This window comes from Salmo trutta, chromosome 9 (genome assembly GCF_901001165.1).
Source record: "Salmo trutta chromosome 9, fSalTru1.1, whole genome shotgun sequence".
In the NCBI taxonomy this organism is placed as follows: Eukaryota; Metazoa; Chordata; class Actinopteri; order Salmoniformes; family Salmonidae; genus Salmo; species Salmo trutta.
Genome location: NC_042965.1, coordinates 22,228,518 through 22,243,994, shown reverse-complemented (window position 1 = coordinate 22,243,994; position 15,477 = coordinate 22,228,518). Strand labels below are relative to the sequence as shown.

The 15,477-nt window shown below is 46.0% G+C and overlaps 1 protein-coding gene across 3 annotated transcripts in view; it reads left to right on the top strand.

Moving 5' to 3' along the window:
- Positions 1 to 15,477, top strand: part of LOC115200191 (oxysterol-binding protein 2) — an 82,453-nt gene that overhangs the window by 14,910 nt on the left and 52,066 nt on the right. Inside the window, exons 2-3 of one of the 3 annotated variants that reach the window (XM_029763032.1) lie at positions 2,487 to 2,695; positions 11,359 to 11,436. The exons of 1 other annotated variant lie outside the window; for it this stretch is intronic. In XM_029763032.1, coding sequence (XP_029618892.1) covers positions 2,487 to 2,695; positions 11,359 to 11,436 — 287 coding nt within the window. The remainder of the gene's footprint in view (positions 1 to 2,486; positions 2,696 to 11,358; positions 11,437 to 15,477) is intronic. One more of the 3 variants, XM_029763033.1, reaches the window with a different exon arrangement.

The window sequence follows — 15,477 nt, the reverse complement described above, 5'->3', positions numbered from 1 at the left end:
AACCATGTGTATGTGACCAATAACATCTGCTAACCATGTGTATGTGACCAATAACATCTGCTAACCATGTGTATGTGACCAATAACATCTGCTAACCATGTGTATGTGACCAATAACATCTGCTAACCATGTGTATGTGACCAATACAATTTGATTTGACCCTCACACCGTGGGACATGGGCTGTATTACCTCCTCAGAAGCTGGTTGAGCTTAGCTGTTCTCACCATTACAGGTCAGCGATCGGACATCGCTCCAGGGAACTGCAACTGATACTAAGTAACTTATGTCTGGGACTTGGACAACTGTGTACAAACAGATATCCTACACACACACTGCCCATCCCAGCCCCTTACCCTGTATAACAGATAGATATCCTACACACACACTGCCCATCCCAGCCCCTTACCTGTATAACAGATGGATATCCTACACACACACTGCCCATCCCAGCCCCTTACCCTGTATAACAGATAGATATCCTACACACACACTGCCCATCCCAGCCCCTTACCCTGTATAACAGATAGATATCCTACACACACACTGCCCATCCCAGCCCCTTACCTGTATAACAGATAGATATCCTACACACACACTGCCCATCCCAGCCCCTTACCTGTATAACAGATAGATATCCTACACACACACTGCCCATCCCAGCCCCTTACCCTGTATAACAGATAGATATCCTACACACACACACTGCCCATCCCAGCCCCTTACCTGTATAACAGATAGATATCCTACACACACACTGCCCATCCCAGCCCCTTACCCTGTATAACAGATAGATATCCTACACACACACACTGCCCATCCCAGCCCCTTACCTGTATAACAGATAGATATCCTACACACACACTGCCCATCCCAGCCCCTTACCTGTATAACAGATAGATATCCTACACACACACACTGCCCATCCCAGCCCCTTACCCTGTATAACAGATAGATATCCTACACACACACTGCCCATCCCAGCCCCTTACCCTGTATAATGTCTGTTGTTCTTTGAGCCTGTTCACATTGAAAGGCTCCTTATTGGGTTGCTGAGGATAAAGCTTGTGAGTTGTGACTGATCTCCTGCTCTGTCCTCAGAGGGGGGTTAGGCTGACACCCTGGTCCTACCACACAGCCTAGCCAATACTAATTACACTGAAGTGTCCCAATGTACCTCCATGACAAAACTATTTGTTTGAGTAATTGTATTGCTCTTCTCCTGAGGACTTCTCTGCATCAAGGATTTGAAGGATTTCATTCACCTCTGTTCTCTGATGGTAGTCCAGCGTCTGGTTAGCTCAGACTAATGATGATTATTGTAAATGTGGAAACAAGTTGGTCCAAGGCAATTCTCACTCTTTCTTTCTCTGTGGTCTTTCACCCTTTTCCTCTCTCTCACACCCTCTCTCTTTCTCTCTGTCCTTTGTGTGCAGTGTTGTTATTCATTGTTTGGTTTTGTCCACCATGGGGGTTTGGAGCCACACAATGGCCTTGTTATCCAACATTCTGTGGCCCACTGAAAGTGCAATACTAGGTTCTTTGCCCAAAGTCTGTGTGCACACATACACACAGTATATGTTTTACTATCCTTGTGGGGACCTAAAATTGATTTCCATTCAAAATCCTATTTTCCCTAAACCTAACCTTAACCCTATCTCCTAAACCTAAACCTAACCTTAACCCTATCTCCTAAACCTAACCCCTGTTTTACTATCCTTGTGGGGATTTCCGGTGCTGGCTGTATGTGAGAATGTGTGTATAGACATGCTGGGAACAGAGAATACTGTTACACAGTAGTTTAATACAGTCTACAAGACAGTAAGCCAAGGATGACTCTTGACTGTTTTAACTTTCAAAGCCGCTATCTTTTAATTTCACTATTGCGTGTGTCCCTCTCTATTTCTGACTCTCTATCCCTCTGCCTCCTTGCTTCCCTGCTTACTAGCCTCCTCTCGCCTTAACCTGTACCTGAGCCTGGCCCCATCGCCAAATATTGGAATAATTGAGTGTTTTGTCATGACTGTTTATCAAGCAACTGCATACAGTGTCCAGTCAGACATAAAGTTACAGTAGGTTAGTAGTAGATACAAAGCATTGGGATTTGACTACTAATCAGCCTTTCTCTCTATCTTTTTTGTTTTTGTCCCTGTCTCTGTCCCCGTGTCTCCATCTCTGTTTCTGTGACTTGGTGTCTTGTCCTTGTCTGTCTTTCTATCTATCTCTCTGTCTGTCTTTGTTTCTTGTGTCTGTGTCCCTGTCTCTCTCTGTCTCTCTGTCTGTCTTTGTTCTTGTGTCCCTGTCTCTCTCTGTCTCTCTGTCTGTCTCTGTTTCTTGTGTCTGTGTCCCTGTCTCTCTCTGTCTCTGTTTCTTGTGTCCTGTGTCCCTGTCTCTCTCTCTCTGTCTCTCTGTCTGTCTCTGTTTCTTGTGTCCTGTGTCCCTGTCTCTCTCTGTCTCTCTGTCTGTCTCTGTGGTTGTTCCCCTGCAGGACTCAGGCAGAGATGGCCCATACGTGTCGCGGCACCATCAACCTGGCCACGGCCCACATCGACACGGAGGACGCCTGTAACATCGTCCTGAGCAGCGGTGGGCGTACCTACCACCTGAAGGCCAGCACGGAGGTGGAGCGCCAGAGATGGGTCACAGCGCTGGAGCTGGCCAAGGCCAAAGCCATCCGCATGATGAATGACCAGTCTGGTAAGAATGCGTGTTTGATAATGTTATGCTTTTAAAGGGAGGCTGAACTTGCTGATTGCGCCTCGGTTTAGATTTTCCTTATTAGGAAATGTGACTGAGAAGATTTGAGTTTGAGGTGTGCTTTGATGTGGGTGTCTCTTGTGTGTGAGTGTTCGAACGTGGGAAACGTTTGTACTTCGCCAAAACAATACACAGTTAGTCACTCACCCTACTAGATAAAGTCTTCCAGGTCTGGTGTCTGGAGACGGGTTGGTTGTTTAGCAACAAAACCGAGGTGTACACAACTATGGGGGAAAACAGGCGCGGTTGGCTTAGACTGTTGACAACATGTAAATTGTACTTAGTCATAAATACATTTGCACAATGAGCACTTGTTGTCTTTCAAATACATTGTTATAGTTGTTGGTTAGCTAGCTAGTCAATTTTAGCCATATTAGCATAGACATGAAATCAGTAAAAACACCTCAAAATAAGACATGGTATCAAGATCAACACAAAACTAGCTGAAACGAGCCACCTCCAATTCCCCACACGACAGCTTCTCTTCATTGTTGCCAGCTATCTGACTGTTCAGAATTACAACAATCTGCAGCTTCCTGCCACATCGATGCGCGCATAGCATTTTCATGATGTTGTCAGCAAACCGGTCTACTGCCAACTATTAAACCAAATTGACCATGATGATCAGATGGTGTTCAGCTGCGCTCCGAATTGATGATTACTTGGATGCTGCCAGCTGTGGGCGTATGGGCAGGATGAAGTAGACCCAACTCATGGAGAACTGTTACAATACCCTTCATTTTCCCCTTAATTATCTTGCAAGTTTCTGTTTTGGACGAGACTGACTTTATGACCAAAATGTTCCTGTTTACACATTGTAGTAAATTTTGACACAAGAATAAATGTTTTAGACTCATAACGATCCTTTCAAAAGGATAAGTTGCTTTTTTTGGTTCTGTCACTTCAAATGTAAGGTGACTTCACACTGTGAGTCCTGTATTGCTAATAGATTATTTAGACAATCATTGTAAAAGAGAGTTTGATCTCGATATCTTACCAGGCTAAATAAAGGTGGAATAGATAGATTACCCAGCAAGGGAATGGGAGGAGGAGGTTATCATTGTTTACAGAGGGAGGATTTACGTCTTGTGTGTCTTGTTGACAGGTCTCTTAGTTCAGTTGAACAAATACCCAGTAGGTGAAAGGTATTTCACTCACTTTAGCATGTTCAGTATGTCACTCTGTCCAGACAGACTGGCTATATCTGACATCCAGCCTCTGCTCAGGTCTCCAGTGTCCGCTGGTATTTGTGCCGGATGTCTAGGTCTACATTCTAACTAGAAAAGCCTGTAGAGTCCCTGTTGTGGCCACAGGGGGCAGTGTGGTCCTCTATCTCAGTGAGTAGGTTGGAACACAGACTACTTACTGTATGCTGCTACCATTACCGTGAGAACCAGCCGCTCATTCAGACTCTTCATAACAGAACTCTCTCCTGTCCAAAAGGACTCATTCTTGTTGCATGTGATTGGTGTCTGTTGTCAAAAGGCTGTGGGAAAAGCCTGGAAGGGCTTTCGTCTTCACATTTAACCCTGCCTGGCAGCAGCCCAACCCCTGCTTGCTCTAGTCTAGTCTACTAACTACAGTACACCGTGTCTCAAGAAAGACGGGCTATATATTTCCCTGGGCTCCATTTTTAAAGTCAGCTCTCTAATTTTAGAGTGGAAGAGCGAAACAGAGAGAGAGAGAGCGAAATTGGATGTGAAGAAAACATGTCACTCACAATTAGAATGGCACACGTGTGTTTGAAACTACACAAAAAAAAACGTGTGTTTTCTGTATTTACAACATTAGGCTCTACCCTGTGTATTTTCTGTAGCCAGACCTGTGTGTCTGTCTCTGAGTGTGTGTGGCGTGGGTGTTAGGTCGCCTCAGTCTCAGGCGTGGTAATTGAGCTGTCTCTGCTGTCTGTCTGTCTGAGGCTGTGGGTGGTGAGTGGTGAGTACTGGACACCAGCACCCCCTGTAGAGTCATTAACCAGGCAGGAGAGGAGAGCCAGTGAAACATACACATACAGCGACATAGATTTATAGAGACCCACAAACAGATAGCTATAGGCTGGATTTATGCTGATCCACTCTACCCTAGGATAGACTGATACAGAGGGAAGCGAGATGGAAGTGTGGATCAGTTTGTGTTGAGCCTTTAAAATGTCCTCGAGAGAGCCTTGTTTGGAAGGGGAGGTGTTAGACTAGTACCCACTGATGTATTTAACTCAGGAGAATCCCAGTAAACCAGTGCTGAGGGGAGGGCCAGGAGGTCAAAGGGACATTCAAATCAAACCACATTTTATTTGTCACATGCGCCCGATACAACAGGTGTAGACTTTACCGTGAAGTGCTCACGTACAAGCCATTTCCCAACAATGCAGAGTTCAAATAAAAAAAGGAAATGGTAACACAGTAAAATAATGAGTACCCGTACCCTCTGCAGCGCCTTGCGGACAGATGCCAAGCAGTTGCCATGCCAAGCAGTGATGCAGCCAGTCAAGATGCTCTCAGTGGTGCACCTGTAGAACTCTTTGAGGATCTGAGGGCCCATGCCTCCTGAGGTGGAAGAGGCCTTGACGTGCCCTCTTCACAACTGTGTTGGTGTGGCTGGACCATGATAGGTCCTTAGTGATGTAGACACCGAGGGACTTGAAGCTCTCGTCTCGCTCCACTACAGCCCTGTCGATATGAATGGGGACGTGCTCAGCCCTCCGTTTCCTGTAGTCCACGATCAGCTCCTTTGTCTTGCAGACGTTGAGGGAGAAGCTGTTGTCCTGGCACTACAGTGCTAGGTCTCTGACCTCCTCCCTATAGGCTGCCTCGTTGTAGTCTGTGATCAGGCCTACCTCCGTCATGTCGTCTGCAAACTTAATGATAGTATTGGAGTCATGCGCGGCCACAGTCGTGGGTGAACAGGAAGTACAGGAGTGGAATAAGCATGCACCCCTGAGGGGCTCCTGTGTTGAGGGTCAGCGTGGCAGATGTGTTGTTGCCTACCTTCACCACCTGGGGGTTGCTCGTTAGGAAGTCCAGGACCCAGTTGCAGAGGGAGGTGTTTAATCCCAGGGTCCTTAGCTTAGCGATGAGTCAATGAACTTCTTTCTCATGTAAGTGTTCCTTTTGTCCAGGTGGGAAAGGGCAGTGTGTAGTGCAATAGAGACTGCATCATCTGTGGATCTGTTGGTGGCGGTTGCCTGTGTTGAGTGTGTGTATATGTGATGTTTGTCTTCTCAGGGAGACCATGTAATATCACTTTTGTTTGTGTGTGTATGTGTGTGTTTTTGTGCGCGCACGCCTATAAATGGCTTACATGCTGACCAAACCGTCCACGTTGCATTAGCTAGCGCTGCAAAAAATGTTTGACATACAGTACCAGTCAAAAGTTTGGACACATCTACTCATTCCAGGGTTTTTCTTTATTTGTACTATTTTCAACATTGTAGAATAATAGTGAAGACATCAAAACTATGAAACAACACATATGGAATCATCTAGCAACCAAAAAAGTGTTCAACAAATCAAAATATATTGTATATTTGAGATTCTTCTAAGTAGCCACCCTTTGCCTTGATGATAACTTTGCACACGCTTGGCATTCTGTCAATCAGCTTCATGAGGTAGTCACCTGGAATGCATTTACATTAACAGGTGTGCCTTGTTAAAGGTGAATTTGTTGAATTTCTTTCCTTCTTAATGCGTTTGAGCCAATCAGTTGTGTTGTGACAAGGTAGGGGAAGTATACAGAAGATAGCACTATTTGGTAAAATACCAAGTCCATATTATGGCAAGAACAGCTCAAATAAGCAAAGAAAAACGACAGCCCATCATTACTTTAAGACATGAAGGTCAATCAATCAGGAAAATTTCAAGAACTTTAAAAGTTTCTTCTAGTGCAGTCGCAAAAACCATTAAGCGCTATGATGAAACTGGCTCTCATGAGGACTGCCACAGGAAAGGAAGACCCAGAGTTACCTCTGCTGCAGAGGATAAATTCATTAGAGTTACCAGCCTCAGATTGCAACCCAAATAAATGCTTCAGAGTTCAAGTAACAGACACATCTCATCATCAAGACGCAGTACAAAAAAATGAAATGTATGAAATGTATGCATTCACTACTGTAAGTCGCTCTGGATAAGAGCGTCTGCTAAATGACAAATGTAAATGTAATCAAATTTACTCAGAGGAGACTGTATGAATCAGGCCTTCATTGTCGAATTGCTGCAAAGAAACCACTACTAAAGGACACCAATGATAAGAAGAGACTTGCTTGGGCCAAGAAACACGAGCAATGGACATTAAACTGGTGGAAATCTGTCCTTTGTCCTGATGAGTCCAAATTTGAGATTTTTGGTTCCAACTGTCGTGTCTTTGTGAGACACAGAGTAGGTGAACGTATGATCTCCATGTGTGGTTCCCACCGTGAAGCATGGAGGAGGAGCATTGCGCTACACCTGCAATAACATCTGCTAAACATGCGTATGTGACAAATAACATCTGATTTGAAAGGAGGAGTGACGGTGTGGGGGTACTTTTCTGGTGACGCTGTCTGTGATTTATTTAGAATTCATGTCACGCTTAACCAGCACGGCTACCACATTTTACCTGTCCCCAAATTCATATAGTTGGTTCACAGTTGGTTTTGGTATTTTAACCTTCGTGTTATGACCGTGTCTGGCGGGGACAGATCAAATCAATATGCGCACGCAGACGCACGCACGCAGACGCGCACGCACACGCACGCACGCACGCAGACGCACGCACGCACGCAGACGCACGCACGCACACAGACGCACGCACGCAGACGCACGCACGCAGACGCACGCACGCACACACACACACAGACGCACGCACACAGACGCGCGCGCTGAACCGGTTAGGCCAGTATGTTAGTAAGTGTATATGAGAGCAGATCAGTTAACATATATTTGATCTATCTCTGTGGTTGTGTGTATTGTGCTACGTTTTTTATCTCAGTGCTTTATGTCGTCATGTTTCAGAAGTGAACATGTTTGTCTTCTCAGGGAGACCATGCAGTGTCATTTCTGTGTGTGTGCTTGTGTGGATCGTTTTCTCCCCAGCTCCCTCACGCCTTACTGCTTCTAAGAGGATGAGTTAACACAGACTTAACAGGGAGAGAGTGACACACACAACCATGTTTACAGTCCGTTGAGTTGCTCTTAGGAGCTGGAAGAGTAAATGGACTAACTCGGTGTGTGGGCCTGAGATGGATGGATGGATGGATGGATGGATGGATGGATAGATAGATAGATAGAGATCTGTTCATCAACAGCAAACTCAAGACGTGGCTGGTGAAAGTGTTATGTCATTAGGTGCTTTTAGAACAGGGCAGGTCTTGGTACAGTATGGTTTGTCCCCGTTCCCCCGTCCCCTAGTGTTGCTCTCTGTCAGATCCTCTCCACCTCCTATTGATCTCCTGAGGAGGAAGGAACCAACACACACACACACATTATCACTAAACACCTTTCATCATCAGTCCTGCTTGTGTTCCTTGTTCTCACTATCACTAGCTGTCTTCTCACTCTTATTTTTATCCTTCCCTCTCCGCAGAGACCCAATAGACTCTTTAATATCGCTTCCATATTCCCCTGCCTCCAGTCTCTGTCTGTACTAGATCCATAAACCATTCATCTACGATGGTGGACAGACTCACACCAAAGCAGGCATGACCACCACAGCAGCTCCTAACTGAAGTCAATTCATTAATGGAGTCAGGATTGTCATGGTTGAACAGAACTAATCCTCTGGAGGCACAGCTGGCTGTTAGGTGGTGTTTGACTTGGACTTATATAGATGCTGTTTATATTTAGGGGCTGGAACTCCACCCTAATTTGGAGCTAATAGTCTATAAGAAGTGCTAAAACTTAAGAAGTGAAAAATGTGAGGTGTGGGTACTCTGATTCGGTGAGGTCCTGCCCCAGTCTGGTCGTGATGTGTGTTTTGTCCTATTATTTTATTTTTAATCCCATCCCCCGTCCCCGTCGGAGGCTTTTTGCCTTCTGGTAGGCCGGCATTGTAAATAGGATTTGTTCTTAACTGACTTGCCTAGTTAAATAAAAAGTCAAGCACTGCTGTTATGGCTAATAAATGACTAATCATGTGCAGACTCTGTGTTCCGTAAGCCGCCAGCAGGGGACAGTGATTCCCCTCATATTCCCACTTGGTTTGATAACCAATATGAATTCAATGAGAAATATTTCAAGAAACAGTGTAGTGGAACACAAGTAATAAACAAGAGTAAGGTAAACAAATTGTGCAGCAGTTGGCAATGAATCATCCGTGTTAAATGGGAATTCAGAGGAGAGCTTCTATGTGGACATCAAAGCAGCTTCTGGGCAGCTGCCTCCCTTCCTGGTCTCTCCATGCAGCTCCATGCAGCCCCTTCAGTCCTCTCCTCTCCTCCCTGCTAGATTAGACTAATGGAGGAGCTGCAGGAGGAGCCAATCGATTCGGCTGCTTCAGGTGCAGAAGAACGGGACCAGTCAGGTGGGGGGAGCAGCACAGAGGAGGCTCCCTGTCCATGTGTGAGTCCCAAATGGCATCCTATTCCCTTCATAATGCGCTGCATTTGACAAGTGCCCATATTGGGCTCTGGTCAAAAGTAGTACACTATATTGAAAATAGGGTGCCATTTGGGACGCAACCTCTGTGTGCTCTCCAACTCCGTGTGGGACCAGAGCTCTGTGTGCTCTCCAACTCCGTGTGGGACCAGAGCTCTGTGTGCTCTCCAACTCCGTGTGGGACCAGAGCTCTGTGTGCTCTCCAACTCCGTGTGGGACCAGAGCTCTGTGTGCTCTCCAACTCCGTGTGGGACCAGAGCTCTGTGTGCTCTCCAACTCTGTGTGGGACCAGAGCTCTGTGTGCTCTCCAACTCCGTGTGGGACCAGAGCTCTGTGTGCTCTCCAACTCCGTGTGGGACCAGAGCTCTGTGTGCTCTCCAACTCCGTGTGGGACCAGAGCTCTGTGTGCTCTCCAACTCCGTGTGGGACCAGAGCTCTGTGTGCTCTCCAACTCCGTGTGGGACCAGAGCTCTGTGTGCTCTCCAACTCCGTGTGGGACCAGAGCTCTGTGTGCTCTCCAACTCCGTGTGGGACCAGAGCTCTGTGTGCTCTCCAACTCCGTGTGGGACCAGAGCTCTGTGTGCTCTCCAACTCCGTGTGGGACCAGAGCTCTGTGTGCTCTCCAACTCCGTGTGGGACCAGAGCTCTGTGTGCTCTCCAACTCCGTGTGGGACCAGAGCTCTGTGTGCTCTCTAAGTAAGTGATTCACAGTGAAGGCCATGGCCATGCATTGATCTGACTGGCTAAACGCTCCATACACTATGTTAATGATTCTGTTACTGGACACATCTGCTGTATGTGAGCATTGTGTGTGTGTGTGTGTGTGTGTGTGTGTGTGTGTGTGTGTGTGTGTGTGTGACGAGAGCATATGCTTTTGCATATGTAATCTGTGGATCCTGGCTGGTGGGTCCGTACGGTAGTGAGTGATTCATTTCTGTGAGAAGAGTTTATCGAGAAAAACTTCCAAAAGGACTAATTTGAGGCAGAAAGGAGTTTCGGCATTCAGCAAATAAAGGCAGAGATTGATATCTTTTAGCTCACTTTAATCCATTTTACAGGATGTGAGCAGGGTGACTGGAGTTTCGATATCAAGCTGAAGAAGATGTCAGCTTGACTTTGAAACGTCAGTCACCTTCTCACCTGTACAATGGATTAAAGTGAGCTAAAATAAATAAATCTCTGCCTTTTTGTTGAGTGCTCCAACTGCTTTCTGCCTCGAGTTACTCCTTTTGATTTTTGTCGTTGTTGTTGACCACCCCTCCTTTCCTTTGTTTTCTGAAGCGTGAACTGATTCATCTGTGTATTGTAGGTTAGGACCAGTACACCAAGGGACCAGGGAATGTCTGCCTGCCCTCCGCTGAGCCCAGCTTTATGGGACAACTCCCTCCCTCCCTCCCCATGTCTATCCCTGTCCACACCTCTGTTTATGTTCACCCCCTTCCATCCACGCGACATTCCTCTTCTCACACATCCCCACAGTCCCACCCTCTATCCTCCCTCACTCTCTCGCATAATAATACAAGTAGGCTACATCCTTCCTGCTTTCAGCTCCTCTCTCCCACCCCGTCCACTGAGGAGGCTGGGTGGGTAGTGGACAGTAGTGAATGGTAATGCTCTGTCCGTGGTCCTGAAACCGAGAGCATATCTAAGGGGACAGTGTGGGGATTGATTAGGAAAGCATGATGGAACATGCCTCATTGCATCCCTCTGTTTTACCTCTCCCCCTCTCTCTCCCTCTCTCCTACTCCCTACTCTCCCTCCTCTTTACACTCCCTCCCGTCTCCTTTCCCTGGCCATCTCCCTGCTTTCTTTCCCCACATTCGCTCTCACTGTCTCTACCTCTCTCGCTCACTCCCTCTCTGTTTCTCTTGCATGCTCACTCTATCCTTCGCTCTTTCTCTCTCTCTCTCTCCCACTCTCGTTCTCTCTCAGTATGCAATTTACTGTGCTTCTCACTCTGAGGGACTCAGTCCTGAATGGAATGACTTTTTTCTGCTTTTTCCAACTCATGCTCCGTCCCTCTTCCCATTCCTAAAGAGTTCCTCTATCCCACTGGGACTGGACCTGACAGGGAAAAAGGCAAGAGCAGGATTTCAGGCACATTCAGACCTGTGAGTAAGTACAGCTTTCTCTCCATTCAACTGACGTTCTGAGATAAACTGTTGAGGAATAGTTGGGGTAGGTTGGTTATTTTTTTGAGTGTGCGTGTGTGTGCTTATGCATGTGTGTGTGGTGTATAGGTCATTGGGCTATTCACTGTCCCCTATATGCTTGGTTTGTGGTGGAGTTGTTGAGGGGGAATCAATCATGTTGTCTATGTCCTGGTTACCATGGTGGAACAGTGCTGCTGCTATTCCCATTGTCTCTCTCAACACTCTGCTATATTCAGATACTGAACTGATGGACCTGACTCCTGCTTCCTGGATGCTTCTGTTCAGATGTGTGTGTGTGTGTGGGTGTGCGTGTGCGTGCGTGTGTTAGTAAGTGTGAATGAGAGCAAATCAGTTAACACACATTTGATCAATCTCTGTATTTGTGTGTATTGCGCTCAATTTTGTATCTCAGTACTTTATATCGCAATGTTTCAGATCTGAACACATATTACAACCTGCTTAGAATGACATGGGGAAACTGACAGATGGTCCTTCTGGTTTTTTCCTCTCTAATCAGTCCGTTTTAAAATGTGTGTATCAGTGTGTCTGGGTTGTGTTTTCTGTTTGGTCTCAGATCTGCAGGCTTGGGCAGAGACACACACCGGCTGTTTGGGAGTGTGATCCTGTCCCTCTACCGAAGCTGAACGAAGCCGGTGCTGTGTGGAGAGGAGAGTTATGGAGGGTGTGTTGAGAGTAGAGGAGGAGAGAGAAGCTCTATGATCAGTAACACATTGGCAGTCCAGTTACCCTGCTACTGTTTTAAAACTAGGCCACCGTTAGTGGGACTCTCTCTCTCTCTCTCTCTCTCTTTCTCTCTATTTCTATTCTTCCCTCTTATCCTTTCCCACTGTCTGTTGTTATTCCGCCTCTATGCTGTGACAGTAGCTCTAGTCCCTCCCTCCCTTTCTAGTCCTTGGTGATGTGATCCTTGGTGATGTGATCCTTGGTGATGTGATCCTTGGTGATGTGATCCTTGGTGATGTGATCCTTGGTGATGTGATCCTTGGTGATGTGATCCTTGGTGATTTGATCCTTAGTGATGTGATCCTTGGTGATGTGATCCTTGATCCTTGGTGATGTGATCCTTGGTGATGTGATCCTTGGTGATGTGATCCTTGGTGATGTGATCCTTGATGATGTGATCCTTGGTGATGTGATCCTTGGTGATTTGATCCTTGGTGATGTGATCCTTGATCCTTGGTGATGTGATCCTTGGTGATGTGATCCTTGGTGATGTGATCCTTGGTGATGTGATCCTTGGTGATGTGATCCTTGGTGATGTGATCCTTGGTGATGTGATCCTTTGTGATGTGATCCTTGGTGATGTGATCCTTGGTGATGTGATCCTTGGTGATGTGATCCTTGGTGATGTGATCCTTGGTGATGTGATCCTTGGTGATGTGATCCTTGGTGATGTGATCCTTGATGATGTGATCCTTGATGATGTGATCCTTGGTGATGTGATCCTTGGTGATGTGATCCTTGGTGATTTGATCCTTAGTGATGTGATCCTTGATCCTTGGTGATGTGATCCTTGATCCTTGGTGATGTGATCCTTGGTGATGTGATCCTTGGTGATGTGATCCTTGGTGATGTGTCTGGCTCCATGCTGTGAGAGGAGCCAGACACATCACCTCTACACCTCTACACCTCTCACCTCCCCTCTCTTTTCCCTGTCTTTCCCTGTTGGCTTGCTGCTGTGCTCTGGGCAGGGGGTCAGTCTGCGTTTGAAGCTGTGCTGTCACATACTAAGTCTGACCTTTCTAAACCAGCACATTCCGCAGATGAACAGTGCAGAACTCCAGGACCCGCTGCACTGATATGCCAACACATCTCTCTCTCTCTCTCGCTCTCTCTCTCTCTCTCTCTCTCTCTCTCTTTCACTCATCCCTCAACTCTTTCCAGTCTGTCATCCCACTTCCATCTGTCTCACCCTGTTTTCCTTCCCACTGCATTCTCTCAAATAAAGTCATTGGCTTCCCTCTCCGTCGCAATATCTCTTCCTCCCGTCTTCTTTCTGTTTCTTTCTCTCCCTCCACTCCTATCCCATTCAGAGGTGACACAGGGTAGACAGTGTCCCAGATATTTAGCACCTGTGGTTTGAATGGTCTTTAAATATACCCCATTGGGGGAAACCGCTGCATGGACTAGACAATGATGACATTCCAGTCCCTCCCTTATCACGCAGGCACAGAGCTGGAGCCAATACTCATAAAGAGCCAGTGTATGTCTCTCTGTTCCTGTTACATTTTACACTGATGTGCGTTAGCGAGAGAGGGTAGTGTTATCTAGTAGTGCTGGAAATAGCCAGGAACCTCCCAATAGGTAATGATCACTGTACTTAGGTGACGATATGTTATGTATTGCGATTCTATACTGCGATTTTATTGTGATTGGATGTTCCAAACATTTATTATATATACAAAAGTATGTGGACACCCCTTCAAATTAGTGATTTGGCTATTTCAGCCATACCCGCTGCTGACAGGTGTAGAACATTGAGCACACAGCCATGCAATCTCCACAGACAAACATTGGCAGTAGAATAGCCTTGCTCAGTGACTTTCAATGTGACTCCGTCATAGGATACCACCTTTCCAACAAGTCAGTTTGTTATATTTCTGCCCTACTTTAGCTTTTATGTGAAGTAGAAACGTCTAGGAGCAACAACCGCTCAGCTGTGACGTGGTAGGCTACACAAGCTCACAGAACGTGATTGTCGAGTGCTGAAGCGTGTAGCGCATAAAAATCATCTGTCCTCAGTTGCAACACTCACTACCAAGTTTCAAACTGCCTCTGGAAGCAACGTCAGCACAGAACCGTTCATCGGAAGCTCCATGAAAAGGATTTCCATGGCCGAGCAGCCTCCCACAAGCCTAAGATCACCATGTGCATTGCCAAGTGTTTGCTGGAGTGGTGTAAAGCTCGCCGCCATTGGACACTGGAGCAGTGGAAATGCATTTTCTGGAGTGATGAATCACATTTTCGCTATCTGGCAGTCCGACGGATGAATCTGGGTTTGGCGGATGCCAGGAGAAATCTACCTGCCCCCATGCATAGTGCCAACTATAAAGTTTGGTGGAGGAATAATTGTCTGGGGTGTTTTTTCATGGTTCAGGCTAGACCCCTTAGTTCCAGTGAAGGGAAATCTTGACACTACAGCGTACAATGACAATCTAGATGATCCTGTGCTTCCAACTTTGTGGCAACAGTTTGGGGAAGGCCCTTTCCTGTTTCAGCATGACAATGCCTCGTGCACAAAGCGAGGTCCATACAGAAAGGGTTTGTCGAAGGCCCCCTGAGTGGCATCGCACACTCTAAAATTGAAACGTTCCTGGAGTAACCTTTAGGGGTTCTTCAAATTGAATCTGTGGGAGAACCTCTAAGTTCTTTGAAGAACCCCTTTTAATGGATCCTCGAAGAACCTTTTGGCCTTCATTTTTTAACCCCCCTATTATTATTAATAATAATACACATAACAATAACTACTATTAACACAATATTTAGTTGTCAGTGTTTATTATGAATTTAATGGCAAAGCAGAATAAAACAATTCAAATATGAGGAAAATTCCCAGCAGAGCCCCAATGGGTATATCTAGTGTGTTGATGTTCTCCGTATCCATAGCCAGAATGATTTTGCAGTGCATGGTGATCAAACAGATTTCCTGTTATATTCATCAGAGGTGTAGGGAGGGTGAAGTCTGGGAATCCAACCTTCTTTTTTTATTTTTTATTCTACAGATGTTTAACAAGGCATGCACACATTATTCATACCTTGGTTTTTATGGTGAATGAAAATAAATGTTTTGAAAATGGTTTCATACACATACCTTGTCCATAATGTAGAGGCCTATGGGATTTTCATTACAGAGGTAAGGGAGGAGGATGGTAAATGTCATCTGCATAACATACCAATAGTAATTGACATACCTTTGTATCCGTCCTCGTCTACATACCTACAGACATAACAGTGAGTAGTTCAGTCATCTGCACCCAATACA